Raw genomic sequence first — 22,164 nt, forward strand, 5'->3', positions numbered from 1 at the left:
ATGTAGCATCATTATCAAAATGCGCACAAAAAAACTGTATCATCTCATCGCAAATAAATATCAAATAAATATGGCTAGAAAGAAATCGGCTGCCAAGAAGGCTAAAGAAGCCGAATCCAAGCTTAAACAACAGAAAAACATTGGTAATGAGATCCTTTCACAAGATGTCTCAACTCAACCGAAAAAACCTGAGTTGGAATTGATCTCTGATGATGATAACGAAGAGTCCACTTCCGAAGAAGAAGACGAATATGGCGAGCTTTTTACCGCAGATATCGATGAAGGAATCAACAAGGTCTTAACGGCAATTAGAACAGACCCTTCAAAGTTGTTGGATAAAGATATTAACTTCTTCGAACAGAAAGCCAGCTCATCTAAGGAATCAACCAAGAAGGAGAAACCCATGTACTTGAAAGACTACCACAGAGAAACCTTGTTATCTGGTGCTTATAAAGACGATGAAGAAGAAGAAGATATGCCATACGGAACAGTTGATGGCGAAAAACCTTTTGTTGTGACCCAAAGAGAGGAAAGAGACCAGCTTTTATCAGATATCAAGAATGCTTTTGATGGTGATGAGAGTGAAGAAGAAAGTGGTGATGAATTTTTGAAGAAGAAGGAAACCAATGTTGAGATTTCACCCGTGAGATTACCTGATCCCAAGAAGAATGAAGAATCATTCTTAAAGACTTTCCTTGAAAGCAAAGCATGGATTCCTTCGGAAAATGATAAAGTCATCAATCTCGACCGAGCTGGTGAGGATGATGAAGAGTTTGATGAAGCTGCAGATCAGTTTGAAAGCGCATACAACTTTCGTTATGAGGATCCTCAATCTGCAGAGATTGTTTCGTATGCCCGTACCCAAGCCACGGTAAGACGAGACAAGACCAATGCTCGTAAAAGACAAAGAGAAAGGGAGCAAGAGGCAAAAGCAGAAGAGTTAAAGAAAAGAGAAGAAAAGATCAAAAGGAAGGAAACATCCAAGGTCAACAAAGCTCTTGATAACCTTACCAAGATCAAAGAAGCTGTGGGAGGTGAGGTGAGTGATGATGTTATTCAAAAGGTGTTTGGAGAATCTCTTTTGAACGACGATTTCGACGATACAGACTGGGACAGCAAGATGGCAGAAATTTTTAATGAACAGTATTACGACGAGGAAAATACCAAACCCGAATGGAGTGATATGGATGATATCGGAAGCGATAATAGCGAAGAAGTTGAAGCGGAAGAACCTCCAACGAAGAAGTCCAAGAAGGATAAACTCAAAGACAAGAAGGCTACAAAAAAGGGGAAAGAAAGTCTCAAAGAAAAGGCCAAAGCTCTTGTAGAAGCCAACAAGGCCAGAATCATAGAGGAAGTTGAAGAAGAAGAACAAAGAGGTCGTCCTCAAGTGGAAGATGTCAAGTTCAAGTATCGTGAAGTTTCTCCTGAATCGTTTGGTTTAACTACTCGAGACATTTTGATAGCTGATGATCAACAGTTGAATTCGTTCATTGGTATCAAGAAGTTTGCTCCATACAGACCCCAGGAGTTGAGGGTGAAAGACAGACGGAAGTATAAGAAGAAGAAGAAGATGTTGGAGGACTGGAGAAAAGAGGTCATGAAAGGATACAAACCGCAAACTAATGAAGAAAATGATGATAAAACTATCTGGGTCAAAGTCACCGAATCCACGAGTGAAAAGAAAAGTAAGAAGTACAAAAAATAATCTTTGAAACATTTCATTACCATTACATACTAAATAATGTACTAAGCAGAAGCACTGCTTTCAATAAATAAAAACATTACATCAAAGCACCTATTCGTATCCAGGGAAACTTGCGATTGACCTCGCCTTTCCTCTTATGAGCCCAAGGCTTCTTATAGACCTTCTGGTTGAAGTTGGAGCATGGGCCATCGGTGCAGGATTCAAAAGTCTCTTCAACCAGATTCTTGCAAATATGAAGAAAAACGTTACGATGCAAACCATCACTCCCACGATACCAAAGAACCAACGAAGTTGACCTGTAGCTTGACCTGGAACGGTGACATTCATACCGAACAAACCAGTAATCACGTTCAAGGGAAGTAACAAGGTTCCCAATAAGGTGACTTGAGATAACATTACGGTGACATTGTTATTGGAGTTGACCGATTCCACTTGCAATTGAGCCAAGTAGTTGGCATGAGATCTACTGAAGATTTTTTCGTATGCCAACAAGTTTTGAAACATGGTAACCACGTGATCCTGGATATCACCCAAGTATAATGCGATTTCACCTCTTGGTTGGGTTATGTTTGCACTGGATGGCTGAAATTGGTATTGAAGCGGCGATACCATATTTGGAGGAGCACCTGGATTTGGGCCAAAACTGATACCCCCAGTTCCATCATGACTAAAGCCAAGGGGGGCAGTAACATTCGTAGATACAGGAGCAGGTGAAGGAGAATTATAGTGGTTGCTGTTATCCAAGTTGGCCTGAGATTGGGAATGTGCCAACGAATATACTTCGTCCTGGCATCTTTTAGCAAACATCTTAATGACGTCTGCTTTACCAGACAATAACCTCATTAATGTCATAACTTTTCTTCTCGACTCACCAATCCTCTTTAACATGGTACTAAAGTCAGTCTCTCTGGCAACAAGTACCGAATCCTCAATAGCATCAGCTTCATATTCAATGGCAGTGATCACTGGACCGAAACCATCGGTGATATTATCGATGATAGCGTAACAGATCCAGTCTGCACTTACATCAACGTAATCTCTCAATTGACGGACTCTTCTTCTAACATTTGCAGAATGAGTAACTGGAGAAAAGTGGAACGATAATATGCCTTCTCTGAATACCACCATGTACACGTTAATAGGCTCAAGGTAATCTTCAGACTCTTTATCTGGCTCAAAGGTATGGAAACACACAAAGTAATAGTTCCTGAACAATTCGACTTTTTCACGACTTTCCTGGACTCTGATATCTTCCGATGTCAAAGGGTGAAGTCCGAAAGCTTTTGAAAGAACCTTCATTTCAGCATCTGTTGGACATGTACAGTCCAACCACCATGTTCCTTCACCATTATTGAACACTTCTCTTATAGACTGATCCACTTCTGTCAAGGAAGGGATGTCAGGAGCGTGGATGGTTTCACCTTGGTTGGTGGTGAAGAAGGAAAATCTTTCTGGCAAAGGACTGGCATCATCGCTCTGGCTATCCACAATTCTGGGGTCAGCAAAGCTCACAAACTCATCAGAACAAGGAGTGGCCTTCGGTTCATACTCATTCATAGTGGAAGAATCTGAAGGGTGCTGTTTTTCCAAGTCAGGAATCGGTTGGATGGAGCAGTTTTCATCATTGGTCCTCTTGGAACCTCTGGTAAACGCTGTAGCAGTTCTCTTCAAGATATTCTTGGGAGTATACTTGAGCGATGCCGTCGACTGACGCATGGCAGATGAAGACGATTTTGAGGTGGGCCGGAGACCTTGATACGTGTTGAGCCTGTCGTTGATCATCTGCTGCTGTTGCTGGGCAATTTTGGCAGCATCTCGTTCTTCGTTTATAAACTCATCGATCTCGTCAAAGTCGATTCCGTTGACCCTAACATGCTCCCGAAGCATGGGGAAACACACATCTTCTTCAGTTTCCTGAGATGACCTAGATCCATGGGAATTGGCCTCACTGTCGATGGACGAGTTGGAAGGTCTTCTCTCTCTCTCTTTATCGCCGGAATGGGTCGTGTCGTTTGTTCTGTGCCTCGTCATGGGCGAAGCCAAGTCGGCCTCCAAGTTGTCGTTCATGGTGTCTCTTCTTTTTCTCCGGACAGACGCATTGACCTTCATGGGAGCATCCACAGTCACATTCAAGTGTCTTTGGTCCTTAGGATCCAAGCCTCCATCGCCAAACGAGTGTGAAAGAGACGTTCTTCTCTGCGCCCGATGGCTGGTCCGCCCGGTCTCGAGAATGCTCACAGGGTTCAAGTTTGCAGAGGAAGGTTCATCACCTAAGACGCTACTGTTGATAGAAACAGTGGGAGGCTGAGGAATGGGTAATGATGCCGGCTGGTTTCTGTGGTCGTCCAAGCGCTGGTCGTAGCGTTGGTTGTACGACTGCTGGTGGTGGCCACGAGGTGACGTCGACGAGTAACTTTCGCTGTCAGACATAGGAAGTGAAGGAAATAATTAGAAGCCCACGTTGGAAACAACACTTGTAAAAAATAGTAGAAGCGCGGGTCTGAGGGGCAGCGTGGGGACGTACGTTGGATGGAACAGTCTTTAGGGGACAGCAATATGTTTCAGTTTAGCAACAAAGCGATACACTCATATTATGGACCACAACGGTATGTTAATGTCAGATATAGTAGCAAAAAAACCTGAGATTTTCATCTTCGCGGAAACAACAGGGTGTGCGTGTACGTGCTCAGATGACTTATTTAATCTACACTAGATGCACTTGGGACTTCTTGGACTGTTCGTCGTTCATATTCACGCATATATTAATTATTATATTCTTATGAGACATACAATACGGATCAATGTTTCTTCAGTCTGTTGCTTTTAGGTACTCTGGCCAACCAGTAACAGAACACAGTTCCGATGATGTTGATGGCAACGAAAGCAACAAAGATACCAAAGTTTCTCCATCTTTCTGAGTAGATCGAGCTCACCGATGTCAAAAAGTCATTGGTGGACTTCATGGTACAGAATTCACATCCTTCAGTGGCGCTAGGGTTGATAACGTTACCACCAGCAGTTGAAATGTAGCTCGACATGTAGTCACCACAGGTTTGACCAGATGGTGGATCAAAGTGCAACAATTCCTTAGCTCCGCATACAACTTCAGTATTGGCCAAACTAGCTGACAAAACACCTTGAATGAGATATGTTATTGGGTTAGCTCTGTACATGAAGATCCAAAACCCTGGAAAGAAGTCAGCGGTGGCCAACACACCACAGAAGCTAAGACACACAGTAAACAACATGACTGCCAAATTAGCAGCATTATCAGCAATCTCGTTGAAAGACATGGCCCATTGAGCAAGAGTTCCAGCGTAAACATAGAAAAACGAAAGGAAAAGCCAAACCAAGGCTCCTCTTTCGTGCACAGTATCAGTGGGTTCAGCGTTACGGTACAAGCCAAGTGGATAGTACCAACAGAAGAAGGATAAGGTACCAACGGCAAAGTTGAAAGGTATTTCTCCTGTGATTTGAGCACCAATGAAGGCAATCCAACTGTATGTTCTAGATGGAGACTCTCTAACTTCGTATAAAGATCTCGCACTGACGAAGAATGGCAACAACTGTTGGATAATGGTGTTCAAAGGAATGAGCGACATGAAAATAGCAAACATTTGATTCTGCAAACCTTGCTCAGAAGTATCAGCCTTGAAGAAAGAAAACCCGTTGAAAAGAGACGATGAAACAACCAAAAAGATCTTGGAGTAGATGTACCATGGGTTTCTCCAATGTTGTTGAAGAACTCTCTGGGACACAATTAAGTATTGGGTGAGGTATCCAGCAGCATATGTCTTGTGAGAATCTGCACTTTCATCCTTTGGTAATTTGACCAATTCCGTTTCCATGTATTCCAATTCCTTTCTAACTTCGGCATACTCAGTTGAGTTTCTCCAAACATCAAAGTAATCTTGTTTAGCATGAGAACCAGGGGCAGCACCGACAACGTGTAACATCCATTCAGCTGGGTTGGCTTCGGGAGGACAAGGATCAGCACCATACTTTTCAAAGTAGTTGGTTAAAGTAGAACAGTTTTCACCCAAGCCACCAAAATAGACAGTTTGACCACCCTTTTGTAAGAATAACAATCTGTCGAATTCTTGTAACAAAATGGCTGAAGGCTGGTGAATGGTACACAAGATAGCTTGGCCATGATCAGCCAACTTTCTCATCAACTTACAAACAGACCAGGCAGTTTGAGAATCCAAACCAGAAGTTGGTTCATCCAAGAACAACAATAATTTTGGTTTAGCAGCCAATTCAACACCAATAGTCAATCTCTTTCTTTGTTCAACATTCAATCCTTCACCAGCAACACCAACCAAAGCATCAGCGTAAGGTGTCATTTCCAACAAATCAATACAGTATTCAACATATTCATCCTTTTCTTTTTTAGAAACGTGAGCTGGTTGTCTCAAGTAAGCCGAAAATCTCAAGGCACCTCTAACAGTAGAGGTTTCCAAATGCAAATCTTGTTGTTGAGCGTAACCAATAGATCTTTGAAAAGAAGAGTCCAAGGCATGACCGTTGACCATTCTGGAACCATCAGTGATAACACCGGATGTAAGTCTTTCTGACAAACAGTTCAAAAGTGTAGTCTTACCAGCACCAGAAGAACCCATTAAGGCCGTCAATTGACCAGGTTTAACCCAACCATCAATGTGGTTCAACAACACTCTATCTTCTGTCTTAATCTTCACCTGGTAGGTCAAGTCTTTCCAATGGAAGATGTTTTCGTTCTTGACCAATTTCTTCTCAATGTCAGTTTCTTCGCTAATTTCACCAGCAATTTCATCTTGTAATCCCAACTTTTCTTCTGAGTTCAAGTTATTTTCAAGATCCTGTCCCTTAGAGGCAGCGGCAGCAGCTCTGGCCTTCTTGTGTTTCTTTAAGTCACCTTGTAAGAACAAAACAATTTCACCCTTTTGCATGGCACCCTTGTTAAGTTCAGTTAACAAGATGTAGAGACCCAAGAAGAAAATGATGAAGCCAACGGTAATACCAAAGTTTCTCCATTTATGAGAGTTGTAGTATTCATAGGACGCAGACAAATAGTTAGTACCGTTAACGAAATTTTGACCAGCAATAGAACCGGTGGTAGAACAAACTCGGTTACTACTACCGATATTGGAGTAATCAGGTCCATTTGGAATGAACTTGGTCTTATAACATTTGAAGATTCTTTCGGAAAACTCATTATCCATTAAGGACTCAAACACATAAGCCACTGGATTAATGTAGTTGATCCACCTGGACCATCCCAACATTTTTGGAGTAGGAATAACAAAACCAGTGAAAATAATCATGGCCAACAACAAGACACTGGCTGGAGTCATAGCACCAGGCAAGGAAGTAGAAACAGCACCAATGGATCTAAAGATGTGGGACATCACCAAGGTGCACAGAAAACCCATTAGCCAGTAGAAGAAAAATCTTCCGGCATCTCTCCTCAAGTTCACCATGAAGTAGAAGGTGACGTTGAAAGACATCGACATCAAAAATTTGGTGGGAAGTTCAGTGATTATAGATGCAAGTGCATCAGCAGCAGGCCTATACAATGCATATTGTTTATGTTTTTCAACAATGGGTCTGGCTTCGAACAAAGCCATGATCTCCAACAACGATGAGAAGGCATTAAACAACACAGCAAAGAAAATAGAAGCACCTCTGTAGTAGAAAGAATCAGTTTCCTGACTCAAGTTGTAGAAAACAGACGACAAAATCAACCCCATAACAGCTTGCATGAAAATAGAGAAAATCGAAATGGAAGGATCACCCTTAAGTCTCAAGATATTTCTTTGCATAACGTACTTGGTCTGCATAGCAAATGAAACAGTATAAGATGAACCGGCTGGCACTCTCTTGGCCTGTTTAGCGACATGGGCCTCATGGAAAAGCTGCTTGTGGTTTTCCTTCTCACTAGTTTCCATATACTCTTCAATTTCGGCAATTAAGTTGGCATATTCAGGAGAATTCTTCCAGTAAGTTTCAAAGTCCTTGGAGGTCCTGGGGACTCTGTCCTCGAAACCAGGCTTGATGATTCTTTCAGCTGGGTTGGTGATGGAAGTCAAGAAATCAGCAGTAGTTTGTCTTTGAGGACAGATGTAACCCATGTCCTCGAAAAACTTTCTGGCGACTTTACCTTTACCATAGAAAATCTGGTAACCTTCGTACAATACACAAACATTGTCAAACAAATCGTAAGCATCTTGAGAACATTGGTAAATAGCAATCAAAGGTGTGGCATCCAAGATTGTAGCAGAGGTCTTCAAGGCTCTGATAAACTCCAAGGCCGTAGCTGCATCCAAACCTCTGGTAGCGTTATCCCAACACTGAATGTTGGCACCGGATAAAGAGGCCTCAGCAATCGACACTCTCTTTCTCTCACCACCAGAAACACCTCTCACGTAGTCGTTACCGACACGAGTAAACCGGGTATGTGACAATCCATAGGTGGCCATGTAGACGGCAGCCATATGTTTGGCATAGTCTTCTCTCAGGACCAGACCTCTGTTCTGAGGAGTTCTCATTCTAGCAGCGAACTCCAAAGTATCACCCACCAACAAGTTGGCGAAGTGGACATCAGTTTCGGCGGAGAAAATCACATCACCTCTGTGGTGCTTCTTGATATCATTCGGAGTCATACCATTGTAGGAGATACGAGACTCAGGACTCACTTTGAACCCGTAGTCATGAGCGGCAATGGTCTTCAAAAGAGTGGAACACCCAGAACCCGGTCTTCCCAACACGACCGTAACCTCACCCGGTTTCATGATAGCATCCATAGGTTTCAAAATATCAAAGTAACGAGATTCATCGGGTTTTCTGACCATGTTGTACAACTCGTAACTGAGTTTCCACAAAAAGTTGGTCACCGTAGGCTGGTAGTCACTATCGGTAGCAATACCACGGGCACGCAAGTCCCTGTACGCAATTCCCAAGCTGGAGTGCTTATAGTAATCTGGGTCACTATCCAACAACTTTCTCAAGTTCTTGACCCAAAATTTGGCATTGAACTCATCGCTGTTAGGGTCCAATTGCGGGTCCACACCATCGAATGGTGCTACTCCAGGCACTTGCGACATGTGCGATAAATATCTGATCAAGTCCTGGGATGACTCAGCAAAAGAAGCATTTTGACTTTGGTTGGTGAGGGTCCTGGCAAGAGTACGAATGTGTTCGGAGGCGTTATCATTGAACCCTTGGTATTCAACAATGGAGTCAGCCTCATCGACAGACTTGCCTACGAAGTCATGGACCGAGTTGGAGTCCTGGTAGTTATTCTCTTTTCCATTGTCACACATAGCTGAATGTGGCAAAAAAAAGGGAGGAAACCCAACAGTTTTATAGGCGGGCTGCAAAGACCATTTCGGATCCTTTTTAGAGCCCGATAACCGACGGATGCGGAACTAGATTTGAGCACCGAAGCCGAAGATGGAAAGGGATTAGGTGCATTTTCTAGACCCCGGCGAGTTTTTCAGTGGCGATGATGGTGGGGAAGGATTTTGGAAGTAATCCCCCATCATTTCCTGGGCGTGGAGGTGGTGGTTGAACCATGTCTGCCAATGGGATCATTCACTGTCACATTGAAGTATCCTTGGTCCTTGGGATCTCCTTTGTGTGTCAACGTTACCGGCTTGATTTCGGAGGTCTTGATGACCCCAATATATTATAACTGCCACCTAAACGTCGATAATGGTGATGTTGCTGCCCAGTTTTTCCACTTTCTGACGTTTTGGTTTAAGAGCTTTCGCGTGAGATAGATCTGGTCGTTTGACGATAAAAACTACTGGTTCTTTTGTCTATCGCCAAACAAGTGCGAAAGCGACCTTCTTCTCAGGGTCCAGCCGCTGGTACGACCGGTCTGAAGAATGCTCAGCGGCTCAAGTTGGTAGAAGAAACATCAAAAGCTATGAGGTCATTTGGGGCTAGGGAAAGGGCACCGGCCGGCTAGTTTCTGTGGTCCAACATCTGGGTGTACGGGTCAGAACTTGTGTGGATGTAAGGGTCAGAACTTAGGGAAGTGTATTTATTTTAGGCGCGAGTACAGCATCAGACATGTTGGTTCAAACAGCTTTTCGAGAATAGGCTTCAGTTTAGCATCAAGCATTCATACTCATATTGTGGACTAGAGGATATGTATATTGTAGCACAGAACTGAGATTCTCATTTTCGCAAAAACTACGGGACGTGCGTGCCCAGATGACATGATTTATCTATACATTAGATCCACTGTTTAGGATTCTTCAACACTTCTACCAATTGTTCCTCCCGCGAGCCAGGTTCGGGGTGGTGGTCATATATCCAGGTGGCATTGAGTGGCAATGACATCAAAATACTCTCGATCCGGGCGCCGGGTGTCTGAAGGCCAAACTGAGTGCCTCTATCGATCACCAAGTTGAATTCTACGTATCTTCCTCTTCTTACCTGTTGCCAGTGTTTTTCAGCGTCCGTGAACGGGGTGTGGATTCTTCTTGCCAAAATGGGTATATAAGCCGCCAAAAATGCCCCGAGACATTCGTTGACCATCAAAAGAAGCTCATCAGCAGACTTGATGTCCACATCGTCAAAGAAAATTCCTCCAATTCCCCGGGCCTCGTTTCTGTGTTTGATGTAAAAGTACTCATCACACCACAGTTTGTACTTGGGGTACAAACTCACATCGAACTTATCCAAGGCATCTTTGTGGCACTGGTGGAACAATTTGGCATCATCCTCGTACAAATAGGTAGGAGTTAGGTCGGCACCACCGCCAAACCACCACGCGTCACTCTTGCCGGTCTCGGGATCCAGGGTCTGGAAGTACCGATAGTTCAAGTGCACGGTGGGCGCGTGGGGGTTTGTACAATGAACAATCATCGATAATCCACACACTTTGAACTCGATGGTGCCATCGACAGCAGCCTTAAGGTTTTTGTGGTTGACTTTCATGCGGGCCACGGCGGCTGGGGGCAACACCCCGTGAATGATGGATATGCCTATTCCGGCCTTTTCAATCACTTTTCCGTCTTGAAGTACCATGGTAACCCCACCTCCTTTACCATCTTCTCGGTCCCACTCATCGACGTGGAAGGTTTTCTGGGGTTCCAACGCCTGGAGAGCGGCGGCGATCTGCTTCTGCTTGAAACGGATGAGTTCCTCCATGCGATCGCGCACGGGGATCAAGGTGTCTTTTAAGCGGGTCTCCATGGTGAAGTTGGTGGTGGATTTTGTGGGAACGACGGTTTTTTATAATCGCGGATGGGGTGATTTTGGGTCGCAATGGGTTGATGCGCCCTGTTGTCGCGGTGGTTCGATGCCTCGCGGGCGCTACCACTAGATGCACCACCACCTCGCTCATCGTTGATATTCACGCATATATTAACAATTATTTTCTAATAAAAACCTACGTACAGATTAATGCTTCTTCAGTTTGTTACCTTTAGGTACTCTGGCCAACCAATAACAGAACACAGTTCCAATGATGTTGATGGCAATGAAACCAATAAAGATACCGAAGTTTCTCCATCTTTCTGAGTATACCGAGCTCACCGATGCCAAAAAGGCATTGGTGGACTTCATGGTACAGAATTTACATCCTTCAGTGGCACTAGGGTTGATAACGTTACCACCAGCAGTTGAAATGTAGCTCGACATGTAGTCACCACAGGTTTGACCAGATGGTGGATCAAAGTGCAACAATTCCTTAGCTCCGCATACAACTTCAGTATTGGCCAAACCAGCCGACAAAATACCTTGGATGAGATATGTCATTGGGTTAGCTCTGTACATGAAGATCCAGAATCCTGGTAAGAAATCAGGACCAGCCAACACACCACAGAAGTTAAGACACATAGTAAACAACATGGCTGCCAAATTAGCAGCATTATCAGCAAGCTCGTTGAAAGACATGGCCCATTGAGCCATAGTTCCAGCGTAAACATAGAAAAACGAAAGGAAAAGCCAAACCAAGGCTCCTCTTTCGTGCACAGTATCAGTGGGTTCAGCGTTACGGTACAAGCCAAGTGGATAGTACCAACAGAAGAAGGATAAGGTACCAACGGCAAAGTTGAAAGGTATTTCTCCTGTGATTTGAGCACCAATGAAGGCAATCCAACTGTATGTTCTAGATGGAGACTCTCTAACTTCGTATAAAGATCTCGCACTGACGAAGAATGGCAACAACTGTTGGATAATGGTGATCAAAGGAATGAGCGACATGAAAATAGCAAACATTTGATTCTGCAAACCTTGCTCAGAAGTATCAGCCTTGAAGAAAGAAAACCCGTTGAAAAGAGACGATGAAACAACCAAAAAGATCTTGGAGTAGATGTACCATGGGTTTCTCCAATGTTGTTGAAGAACTCTCTGGGACACAATTAAGTATTGGGTGAGGTATCCAGCAGCATATGTCTTGTGAGAATCTGCACTTTCATCCTTTGGTAATTTGACCAATTCCGTTTCCATGTATTCCAATTCCTTTCTAACTTCGGCATACTCAGTTGAGTTTCTCCAAACATCAAAGTAATCTTGTTTAGCATGAGAACCAGGGGCAGCACCGACAACGTGTAACATCCATTCAGCTGGGTTGGCTTCGGGAGGACAAGGATCAGCACCATACTTTTCAAAGTAGTTGGTTAAAGTAGAACAGTTTTCACCCAAGCCACCAAAATAGACAGTTTGACCACCCTTTTGTAAGAATAACAATCTGTCGAATTCTTGTAACAAAATGGCTGAAGGCTGGTGAATGGTACACAAGATAGCTTGGCCATGATCAGCCAACTTTCTCATCAACTTACAAACAGACCAGGCAGTTTGAGAATCCAAACCAGAAGTTGGTTCATCCAAGAACAACAATAATTTTGGTTTAGCAGCCAATTCAACACCAATAGTCAATCTCTTTCTTTGTTCAACATTCAATCCTTCACCAGCAACACCAACCAAAGCATCAGCGTAAGGTGTCATTTCCAACAAATCAATACAGTATTCAACATATTCATCCTTTTCTTTCTTAGAAACGTGAGCTGGTTGTCTCAAGTAAGCCGAAAATCTCAAGGCACCTCTAACAGTAGAGGTTTCCAAATGCAAATCTTGTTGTTGAGCGTAACCAATAGATCTTTGAAAAGAAGAGTCCAAGGCATGACCGTTGACCATTCTGGAACCATCAGTGATAACACCGGATGTAAGTCTTTCTGACAAACAGTTCAAAAGTGTAGTCTTACCAGCACCAGAAGAACCCATTAAGGCCGTCAATTGACCAGGTTTAACCCAACCATCAATGTGGTTCAACAACACTCTATCTTCTGTCTTAATCTTCACCTGGTAGGTCAAGTCTTTCCAATGGAAGATGTTTTCGTTCTTGACCAATTTCTTCTCAATGTCAGTTTCTTCGCTAATTTCACCAGCAATTTCATCTTGTAATCCCAACTTTTCTTCTGAGTTCAAGTTATTTTCAAGATCCTGTCCCTTAGAGGCAGCGGCAGCAGCTCTGGCCTTCTTGTGTTTCTTTAAGTCACCTTGTAAGAACAAAACAATTTCACCCTTTTGCATGGCACCCTTGTTAAGTTCAGTTAACAAGATGTAGAGACCCAAGAAGAAAATGATGAAGCCAACGGTAATACCAAAGTTTCTCCATTTATGAGAGTTGTAGTATTCATAGGACGCAGACAAATAGTTAGTACCGTTAACGAAATTTTGACCAGCAATAGAACCGGTGGTAGAACAAACTCGGTTACTACTACCGATATTGGAGTAATCAGGTCCATTTGGAATGAACTTGGTCTTATAACATTTGAAGATTCTTTCGGAAAACTCATTATCCATTAAGGACTCAAACACATAAGCCACTGGATTAATGTAGTTGATCCACCTGGACCATCCCAACATTTTTGGAGTAGGAATAACAAAACCAGTGAAAATAATCATGGCCAACAACAAGACACTGGCTGGAGTCATAGCACCAGGCAAGGAAGTAGAAACAGCACCAATGGATCTAAAGATGTGGGACATCACCAAGGTGCACAGAAAACCCATTAGCCAGTAGAAGAAAAATCTTCCGGCATCTCTCCTCAAGTTCACCATGAAGTAGAAGGTGACGTTGAAAGACATCGACATCAAAAATTTGGTGGGAAGTTCAGTGATTATAGATGCAAGTGCATCAGCAGCAGGCCTATACAATGCATATTGTTTATGTTTTTCAACAATGGGTCTGGCTTCGAACAAAGCCATGATCTCCAACAACGATGAGAAGGCATTAAACAACACAGCAAAGAAAATAGAAGCACCTCTGTAGTAGAAAGAATCAGTTTCCTGACTCAAGTTGTAGAAAACAGACGACAAAATCAACCCCATAACAGCTTGCATGAAAATAGAGAAAATCGAAATGGAAGGATCACCCTTAAGTCTCAAGATATTTCTTTGCATAACGTACTTGGTCTGCATAGCAAATGAAACAGTATAAGATGAACCGGCTGGCACTCTCTTGGCCTGTTTAGCGACATGGGCCTCATGGAAAAGCTGCTTGTGGTTTTCCTTCTCACTAGTTTCCATATACTCTTCAATTTCGGCAATTAAGTTGGCATATTCAGGAGAATTCTTCCAGTAAGTTTCAAAGTCCTTGGAGGTCCTGGGGACTCTGTCCTCGAAACCAGGCTTGATGATTCTTTCAGCTGGGTTGGTGATGGAAGTCAAGAAATCAGCAGTAGTTTGTCTTTGAGGACAGATGTAACCCATGTCCTCGAAAAACTTTCTGGCGACTTTACCTTTACCATAGAAAATCTGGTAACCTTCGTACAATACACAAACATTGTCAAACAAATCGTAAGCATCTTGAGAACATTGGTAAATAGCAATCAAAGGTGTGGCATCCAAGATTGTAGCAGAGGTCTTCAAGGCTCTGATAAACTCCAAGGCCGTAGCTGCATCCAAACCTCTGGTAGCGTTATCCCAACACTGAATGTTGGCACCGGATAAAGAGGCCTCAGCAATCGACACTCTCTTTCTCTCACCACCAGAAACACCTCTCACGTAGTCGTTACCGACACGAGTAAACCGGGTATGTGACAATCCATAGGTGGCCATGTAGACGGCAGCCATATGTTTGGCATAGTCTTCTCTCAGGACCAGACCTCTGTTCTGAGGAGTTCTCATTCTAGCAGCGAACTCCAAAGTATCACCCACCAACAAGTTGGCGAAGTGGACATCAGTTTCGGCGGAGAAAATCACATCACCTCTGTGGTGCTTCTTGATATCATTCGGAGTCATACCATTGTAGGAGATACGAGACTCAGGACTCACTTTGAACCCGTAGTCATGAGCGGCAATGGTCTTCAAAAGAGTGGAACACCCAGAACCCGGTCTTCCCAACACGACCGTAACCTCACCCGGTTTCATGATAGCATCCATAGGTTTCAAAATATCAAAGTAACGAGATTCATCGGGTTTTCTGACCATGTTGTACAACTCGTAACTGAGTTTCCACAAAAAGTTGGTCACCGTAGGCTGGTAGTCACTATCGGTAGCAATACCACGGGCACGCAAGTCCCTGTACGCAATTCCCAAGCTGGAGTGCTTATAGTAATCTGGGTCACTATCCAACAACTTTCTCAAGTTCTTGACCCAAAATTTGGCATTGAACTCATCGCTGTTAGGGTCCAATTGCGGGTCCACACCATCGAATGGTGCTACTCCAGGCACTTGCGACATGTGCGATAAATATCTGATCAAGTCCTGGGATGACTCAGCAAAAGAAGCATTTTGACTTTGGTTGGTGAGGGTCCTGGCAAGAGTACGAATGTGTTCGGAGGCGTTATCATTGAACCCTTGGTATTCAGCAATGGAATCGGCCTCTTCGGGAGACTCACCGCCGTGGCTGGCGGGTGATTGACCCACAAAATCGTGGACCGAATGAGAGTCCTCGTAGTTGCTCTCTTTTCCACTGTCAGACATAGCAAATTACGGTACGAAAAAATAGAGGAAACCTAATAAATATATATGTACTGAGCGGCGAAAAGTTTTCGGAAGGGTTAAGATCCGGCGGAGACGGGGACTAAAAGGTGAGCGCGAGGACGGAGGGATTTGGAGCAGTTAACGGACTGCAGTCCTGCTTGTGACTAGGCAGGAACTTGGGGATTGACTTCCGATGCTGTTTCCAGTTTTTTTCATGGGGGTCAAAGGGGTGGTTAATCTATGGTAACGGAAGTTACTTGAGCAGAGGCAGGTGAAAACGGCTTGTCGCAGCCTAAATGTTCCGATGATTTTGGGTGAGAACTAGTTCCGGCAATGATGCAGGATTAATTAATAAGCAATGCAACTGTTCGCAAGGTATTATCAGGAGCCCCTGGTGGAGGGCTGGGTATGGCATCCCAGGGGCGGTTGTGATGTCATCATTTCCGACTGATAGTTAAGTACATTGGTAGGTGACTAGGTGGAACATTAATGGGACTTTGCCGGTAGGTCCATCTAATAATTCCGGGAGATTCCAGGATCCCCGGTGGATGGTCTTGAAACATGGCTCTCGTATAATACTGTTTGTTTATTTGTTTGGAAACTGCCTGCAAACGATCTGCACGCACGGCTGCGACTCCAAAAGAATTTCTGTTTTGGATTTGCCACTGCCTCCGTTTCCGCGGTGGATGATTGTGGGACGCAGAGGTTGCGTGGCTCAGCTGACTTTGGCGGTTGTGGACACGCTATGGAGGTTTTCCGGCACATCGGAACTTGGCCTGCTTCCCTTTCCGAGGTACTGCGCCTTCTTGGCGACTTCTTTTTTTAGCAGTACAATGCTCTCTGCGTGGACCCATCGGTTCCCGTGCGTACCGTACGACCGTACCGTACGACCGTACCTGGACAGCTGTCTGATTATTTTGTCCCTCTGTCAGTATGACTAATTTTGAGTCATATGCCCCTTTGCCGTCGCCTTATTCCAGTCCCGTTTCGCCCTATCCCTGTCGGGGCCCACATGAAACGGGATTCCTGCGCTGCATCCAATTGGCTCTTTATCTGCGCACGTGATGCAGGATAGCATTGAATTTCAACCCTATAATTTGCTCATTTCCAATGTTTTATACTTCTGATGTATATTCACTCAATATCTACGCAAGTGGACTATACTCAACTTCATCGGACACTAATCCTCTATTGGGCCTAACCCAGAATACGTAGAAAAGAATCGTGAAGGTTAACCTTCCAGCTGCCTTTGTCCATGTTTCAACTTTGGCAATAGCAATGTCCAACATCCATCGTTTAGCACGGGTACTGTCATAAAAGTCTATATGAAAATGGCTTCCTTTTGCAGGCCTTGGGTAGAACTTATTATGAAGACGATTGATTGCCATATCATTATAGACATGCAACAATAATGGAAGCAACCACACTATTAAAACAGTAGCAATGAATAATCTCATGATCTTTATGTTTCTGACTCCGTACTTCTCTTTCATAGACACATCTGGAATGAATTCGAAGAAGCTTTTTCTGGTTCTCAAGGCGTAAATAATGCTTAGCAATATGCTGCATTCACCGAGAATCCGGATTAAATCATACGAGTATCCTAATAATGTACCGATATGATCATTCTCATATAAGTCGGGATAATCATCCAAGATTTTGGTGTGAACTGCCATTGAGTAGGCATCTGCACTGGCATCAATAAAGAACATGAAAAGCCTAGCCACCATTATTGCAAGGCCAACTTTGACATCAGTTAACAGTAATTGTTGATATTTTTTAGTAGGTATATGGTAATAGATAGTACCATATCCTAAACAGAACACAAGAACGTAGAAGTCAGTGACTATGAGAAAGCTCTTTTTAAGCCATTGAATAAATTCTTTGGAGACAAATACCAATCCCGAGTTTCCGTTGTCCTGGATATTTAACCAGGAATCAAAAATCAACGAGGTACCCTGGAGGAACAAGTATGGGAGAAGAATCAATGCAACCACTGACCTGGTGATAATCGAGAGCTTGCTTGGTTTTGATAGCTTAAAGCCTGCGAAAACCGTCATGTCGACCATACACACAATCACTAAAGCCAATAAAGCAAAGTATGCCCTCCTATCTTGTAAATATTCTTGATAATGACTAAATTCCAAATACCCGTATTCGTGACGAATTTCAATGGGGGCTTCGAAGCCTATTGTCTCTGGACTGTGCATAAATACACAGTACTTACCAGTTTGAGGAGCTTCAAGACGAAGTTGAAAATTACTTGACGTTTTGTCAGTACTTAAGAAGGAGTTGACATATCTGCTGCTGTCAAGAGACCCGGGCTCTTTAAGTGTGGTATTAAATGTACCACCTTCAGGAAAATCAGAATCATAATTAGGGAAATCTTGAAACTTTTCTCTATCACTCATATAGTACATTAATGTTGGCAACTTATATTCCGATGGTTCAGGAAGTTTCTCCGACGGTTCAGGAAGTTTCTCCGATGGTTCACTATATCTTATTTTAGAAAGATCTAAGAGTTCAAACTTCAGGATTTCAATCTGTATATATGCCGATTTACCCCCTTGGACGGTAAAGCAATCTGAGGTTTGCCCCCACTCTTCATTTTTATGCAAGGAGATATAAGCACCGTACCGTGCAGACACCAGGTTTATGAAGAGACTGAAAACAAGTATAATCCACTTCATCAGAAAATGGTCAATCACAAATAAACATAAAGGGAGGAAATGACTCTTTTTTATAGGGCTGCGTAAATGAGGCCTCCGTAAATAAGGTTTAATTCCTGTCAGTTTTGGCGTGCGCATCTAAAAATAAACCCGCTTCCGTTGTATTACCGGCATATTTCGTACAATATTAGGGTTAGTTTAGTTGGTTGGGCCCTATGTGGTCCTATTACCAGTATAAAAATATAGGGTTTGGTGTCATCCCTCGCAAAAGGGAATATGATGAGATTGAAAATGAGTGGAGTATGGTCCCTACAGATGCGGTGATAAAAGAGCCTACGGCTACGTAAATTTGACAGTTTCCCATCCCCTTAGTTGCATGTGTACTACTGGAATCAAATAGGTAATATCAAGATGGTATTGTATTGTTTGAGATTGTTAGTACCACATTTACCGATCATTCAAGTTTAGTTTATTCAGGAAATGATTGTATCTGCCATTCAAATAGTAAAATGTGCCATGTCTGCAGGAAAAGCCAGATTCTCTTTTTCCTTGAGATGTTAACTTATCTGCTTCGATACAAGAATAGTGTCGACACAGAGGTGCCAAATTGACCGCAAATTGGCTCCCCAACCGGAATTTGCTGCCACTGTATCGGTAAGCACAAAATTCCAAACCTTCACACTGTGTTTGTTCACAGCCGTAAAAAACCGCTGTTTGACGTCCATCGTCTCGTTTGTCCAAAGGTCTCTGGCAGTAAAGGAGGACTCCTGGAAGCCTGGGTGGTCAAAAAAAATATCCGAGAATTTGACCTCCAACCTTTCCTTTCTATCTCCGCTATTGAACAACGTTACAGTAAAGACGTACGGGTCAGCTAATTTATTCACCAAAAGCAGTAAATGCCCACCCTTGACAGCCCTTTTCCACACCCGCACGGCAGGACTCGAGAAATCCTGATTTATGGCAATAATATCCTTGTTGGTGATGATTGCAAAATCTGTCTGCGACATTCGTGGAAGATCGTTTCCCAATACCAATGGACTTTTCAAAATAGCCCAAAGCGTGAAATGGGCTTTATATTCGTTTGTGGTCATTCCACCATTGCCGACTTCCAAACTGTCGAGATCATTCCACCCTTCAAACGGTCCAGATTTCTGAGCGAGCGGAATGGCTTTTTCAAAGATATTCACCATGGAGCACAGATTTCCTTGGATCCCTGCACAGTCAAACAGCTCACAAGGACACCGATCGTCGTAGCGGTTGAAACTATCATAGATATCTCCAGTGACACGCCAGGAATTTGATAAGGTTGTTCCCCAGTTCCATACATTATCTTCACCCCATTGACACAAAGAATAGAAGATGGTTCTGCCAGTAGCATTGAGTGCTTGTGACATCTTCAAGTACCGGTCAGAACTAATTTTTTCGTTACCACTCATGCCTTCATTGAAACAATTGTCATACTTGAGGTAGTCCACTCCCCAGTCTGCAAAAGTTTGTGCATCGAGTTCCTCATAACCTAAAGACCCAGGGTACCGTCCACAGGTAAATTTGCCAGCGGAAGAGTACATGCCAAATTTAAACCCCAATTGATGGACTCTGTCGGATAAGTATTTGATACCATTGGGAAACCTTTGTGGATCTACGACGATTTTCCCAGTTTCTGAGTCTCTTTCCTTCAACTGGTAGCAGTCATCCATGACGATATATTCGTAACCATACTGCAAAAGTCCTAACTGGTTCATGGTTTCCGCAGCTGAGATGATCACCGATTCGTTGATATTACACCCATACTTATTCCATGAATTCCACCCCATTTGTGGTGTGTGTCCTACACCGTTATCGAAAGCTTTGAGGCATAGTGCTGGTGCCACTAATGCAAGTAAGGGTATCGGTATCATTGAATATAGAATCTAGTAACAGTTCGCAGAATTGGATTGAGATTTCCCCACAACAAAAACCGATAGACATTGCGTAATGAGTATTGGACTGGGGAATTGTACGGGGTGGGTCAGTATCCCACCTCTCACGAGACTATTCGAGCATTAGTATGGCTTAGTGTATGTATGAATAATCTTCTGTTCACATTGTTTTTCTTTGTCTTGGCCACTAAATAGGATACTGTAAAAGGTATCAAATCACAGTATCGCAACCTTTCAAAGTGTTAGGAAATAGTCTGTAAGATGACGATATTTGAATTTTCAGATTACCATAGGCAATACCCTCAATTGAGAGGGCTACAAGGGACATTCTAAATACCTAAATACATGCTGTACATGCCGATATGCTTCGTGACCTGTTAACTCGAGTCTTACATCTGCATGTCGTGTTGATCTCCGATCACGTGATCAAAATCAAAGCGTCGTCTTCCAAGGCATTGCTTATTATCCAACTACAATGACATCACACCTCCTTTCAGGCTTATCCCTGTGAAACTACCAAGGGATTATCACAAATTCCGTGAAAAAAGGATTTATCTCGGCAGATAAACTCGCAAATTCCGCAGCAATTCCGTCTTGGTGGAATTCCTTTTCTTTATACATTATTCCACTAATTTCAACAATCCCCCCTTTTACATCTGTGGTAAAGACTATGGAAAGTCCTCTAACTGAAGATGTGCTTAATGGCTCTCCATCGCTCAAAATCCCACTGGAAACTATTAATAAAGAAATTGCAGAGTTTCTTGATTCATTGGAATCTCAACCCAAGTTTAATCCCAACATAAAATTTGATCCAAATGAGCATATTCTCTACAAGGATGAAGACTACGACACTTTCCGTAAGTTGACCTTGCAAGACTTAGGTATACACAAGACTCACGTGCCTCGAGTCTCGGACTTGGCTGTAACCGACCCCTTCCCATTGTTCACAAAAGAAGCTTGTGATATGATGAAATGGGAATCTTTCCAATTGAAATGTCTTGATAAATATGGAAGGCTTCCAAAACTCGCCAGAGGGTTCACCTCGTTGGATTTTCAGATATGTGGGTATATTAACCATGCTCCTTTCACAAAGGCAGCCTGGACCCATCCCAGAACTCAAGAGATTCTCAACAATATTGCTGGAATCAACTTGAAAATCATGTTTGACTATGAAATCGCCCATATAAATGCTTCTTTGATCAACAAGGATTTCCCTGTAGGCCAAAAAATGGGAGAAGAAGCGGATATGGCCACGATTTACGACTGGCACTATGACTCCAACTCGTTTGTCATCGTGTTGATGTTGTCTACAAACGATGATATGATTGGGGGAAAAACAGGTTTGATCGATGGAAATGAAAGGGTCATTAGTATCAGCGAACCAAAGGTCGGCTACGCTTGCCTTTTACAAGGAAGAGTTGTAAGGCATGTTGCTACCAAACCGGTGACGAACCACGAAAGAATTTCCTCCGTAGTTGGGTATATTCCAGAATCAGTAGAAATCACAGATACAACGGTGTTAACTTCGTTCAAGCCTTCAGTGCTCCCTCGTTCTATCCATGATGAATATTACCCGGCTTGGTGTGAATATCGGTTTTCCAGATTGGAGGAAATGTTAAAGCACAAGAAAGAACAGTTGAAGAGAAAGGAGGGCCATTTCGATCAAAAGGACGTAATTGCCTTCTGCAAACAACTCGAGGATTATGTACTAAAAACATACAACGAGTTTGAATTGTATGATAATCCTCCTTACCCTCCCAAAATATACTCTACTCCATATAACGATTTGTGATAATGATAATAGTACATTGAATAAAATTACATAGATTATAAATAGGGTACGAAATCCAAGTTTTTCTTATCTCCTCTCCAGCCAGCCTGAATCTGTCTATACGAGTTTTCCACAGTTGTGGCTCCAAAACTAATCATGGATTTAAAATAC

General features: G+C 43.1%; 5 protein-coding genes across 5 annotated transcripts; 2 read left to right on the forward strand and 3 right to left on the reverse strand. All coding sequences in view use genetic code 12, as the record gives it.

The window, feature by feature from the left end:
• Window positions 1–70: 70 nt before the first annotated feature.
• On the forward strand, window positions 71–1,708 carry kri1 (Kinetochore protein Spc24; the record flags this gene model as incomplete). Its single annotated transcript, XM_066158237.1, has 1 exon — window positions 71–1,708. One exon carries the CDS (start codon window positions 71–73, stop codon window positions 1,706–1,708), a length of 1,638 nt encoding a protein of 545 aa, XP_066014334.1.
• A 90-nt stretch (window positions 1,709–1,798) lies between these two features.
• CDR1_1 (Multidrug resistance protein) lies at window positions 1,799–9,012 on the reverse strand (the record flags this gene model as incomplete). The annotated part of the gene is made up of 2 exons (XM_006686473.2): window positions 1,799–4,060; window positions 4,540–9,012. 2 exons carry the CDS (start codon window positions 9,010–9,012, stop codon window positions 1,799–1,801), a joined length of 6,735 nt encoding a protein of 2,244 aa, XP_006686536.2.
• A 919-nt stretch (window positions 9,013–9,931) lies between these two features.
• On the reverse strand, window positions 9,932–15,634 carry CDR1_2 (Multidrug resistance protein; the record flags this gene model as incomplete). Its single annotated transcript, XM_066158238.1, has 2 exons — window positions 9,932–10,878; window positions 11,128–15,634. 2 exons carry the CDS (start codon window positions 15,632–15,634, stop codon window positions 9,932–9,934), a joined length of 5,454 nt encoding a protein of 1,817 aa, XP_066014335.1.
• A 1,145-nt stretch (window positions 15,635–16,779) lies between these two features.
• On the reverse strand, window positions 16,780–20,117 carry PSN45_004213 (alpha galactosidase; the record flags this gene model as incomplete). The annotated part of the gene is made up of 2 exons (XM_006685969.2): window positions 16,780–18,177; window positions 18,978–20,117. 2 exons carry the CDS (start codon window positions 20,115–20,117, stop codon window positions 16,780–16,782), a joined length of 2,538 nt encoding a protein of 845 aa, XP_006686032.2.
• A 775-nt stretch (window positions 20,118–20,892) lies between these two features.
• Window positions 20,893–22,014, forward strand: PSN45_004214 (uncharacterized protein; the record flags this gene model as incomplete). The annotated part of the gene is made up of 1 exon (XM_006685968.2): window positions 20,893–22,014. One exon carries the CDS (start codon window positions 20,893–20,895, stop codon window positions 22,012–22,014), a length of 1,122 nt encoding a protein of 373 aa, XP_006686031.1.
• Between the last annotated feature and the right edge of the window lie 150 nt (window positions 22,015–22,164).

Source organism: Yamadazyma tenuis, chromosome 5 (genome assembly GCF_029203305.1).
Source record: "Yamadazyma tenuis chromosome 5, complete sequence".
Lineage (NCBI taxonomy): Eukaryota > Fungi > Ascomycota > Pichiomycetes > Serinales > Debaryomycetaceae > Yamadazyma > Yamadazyma tenuis.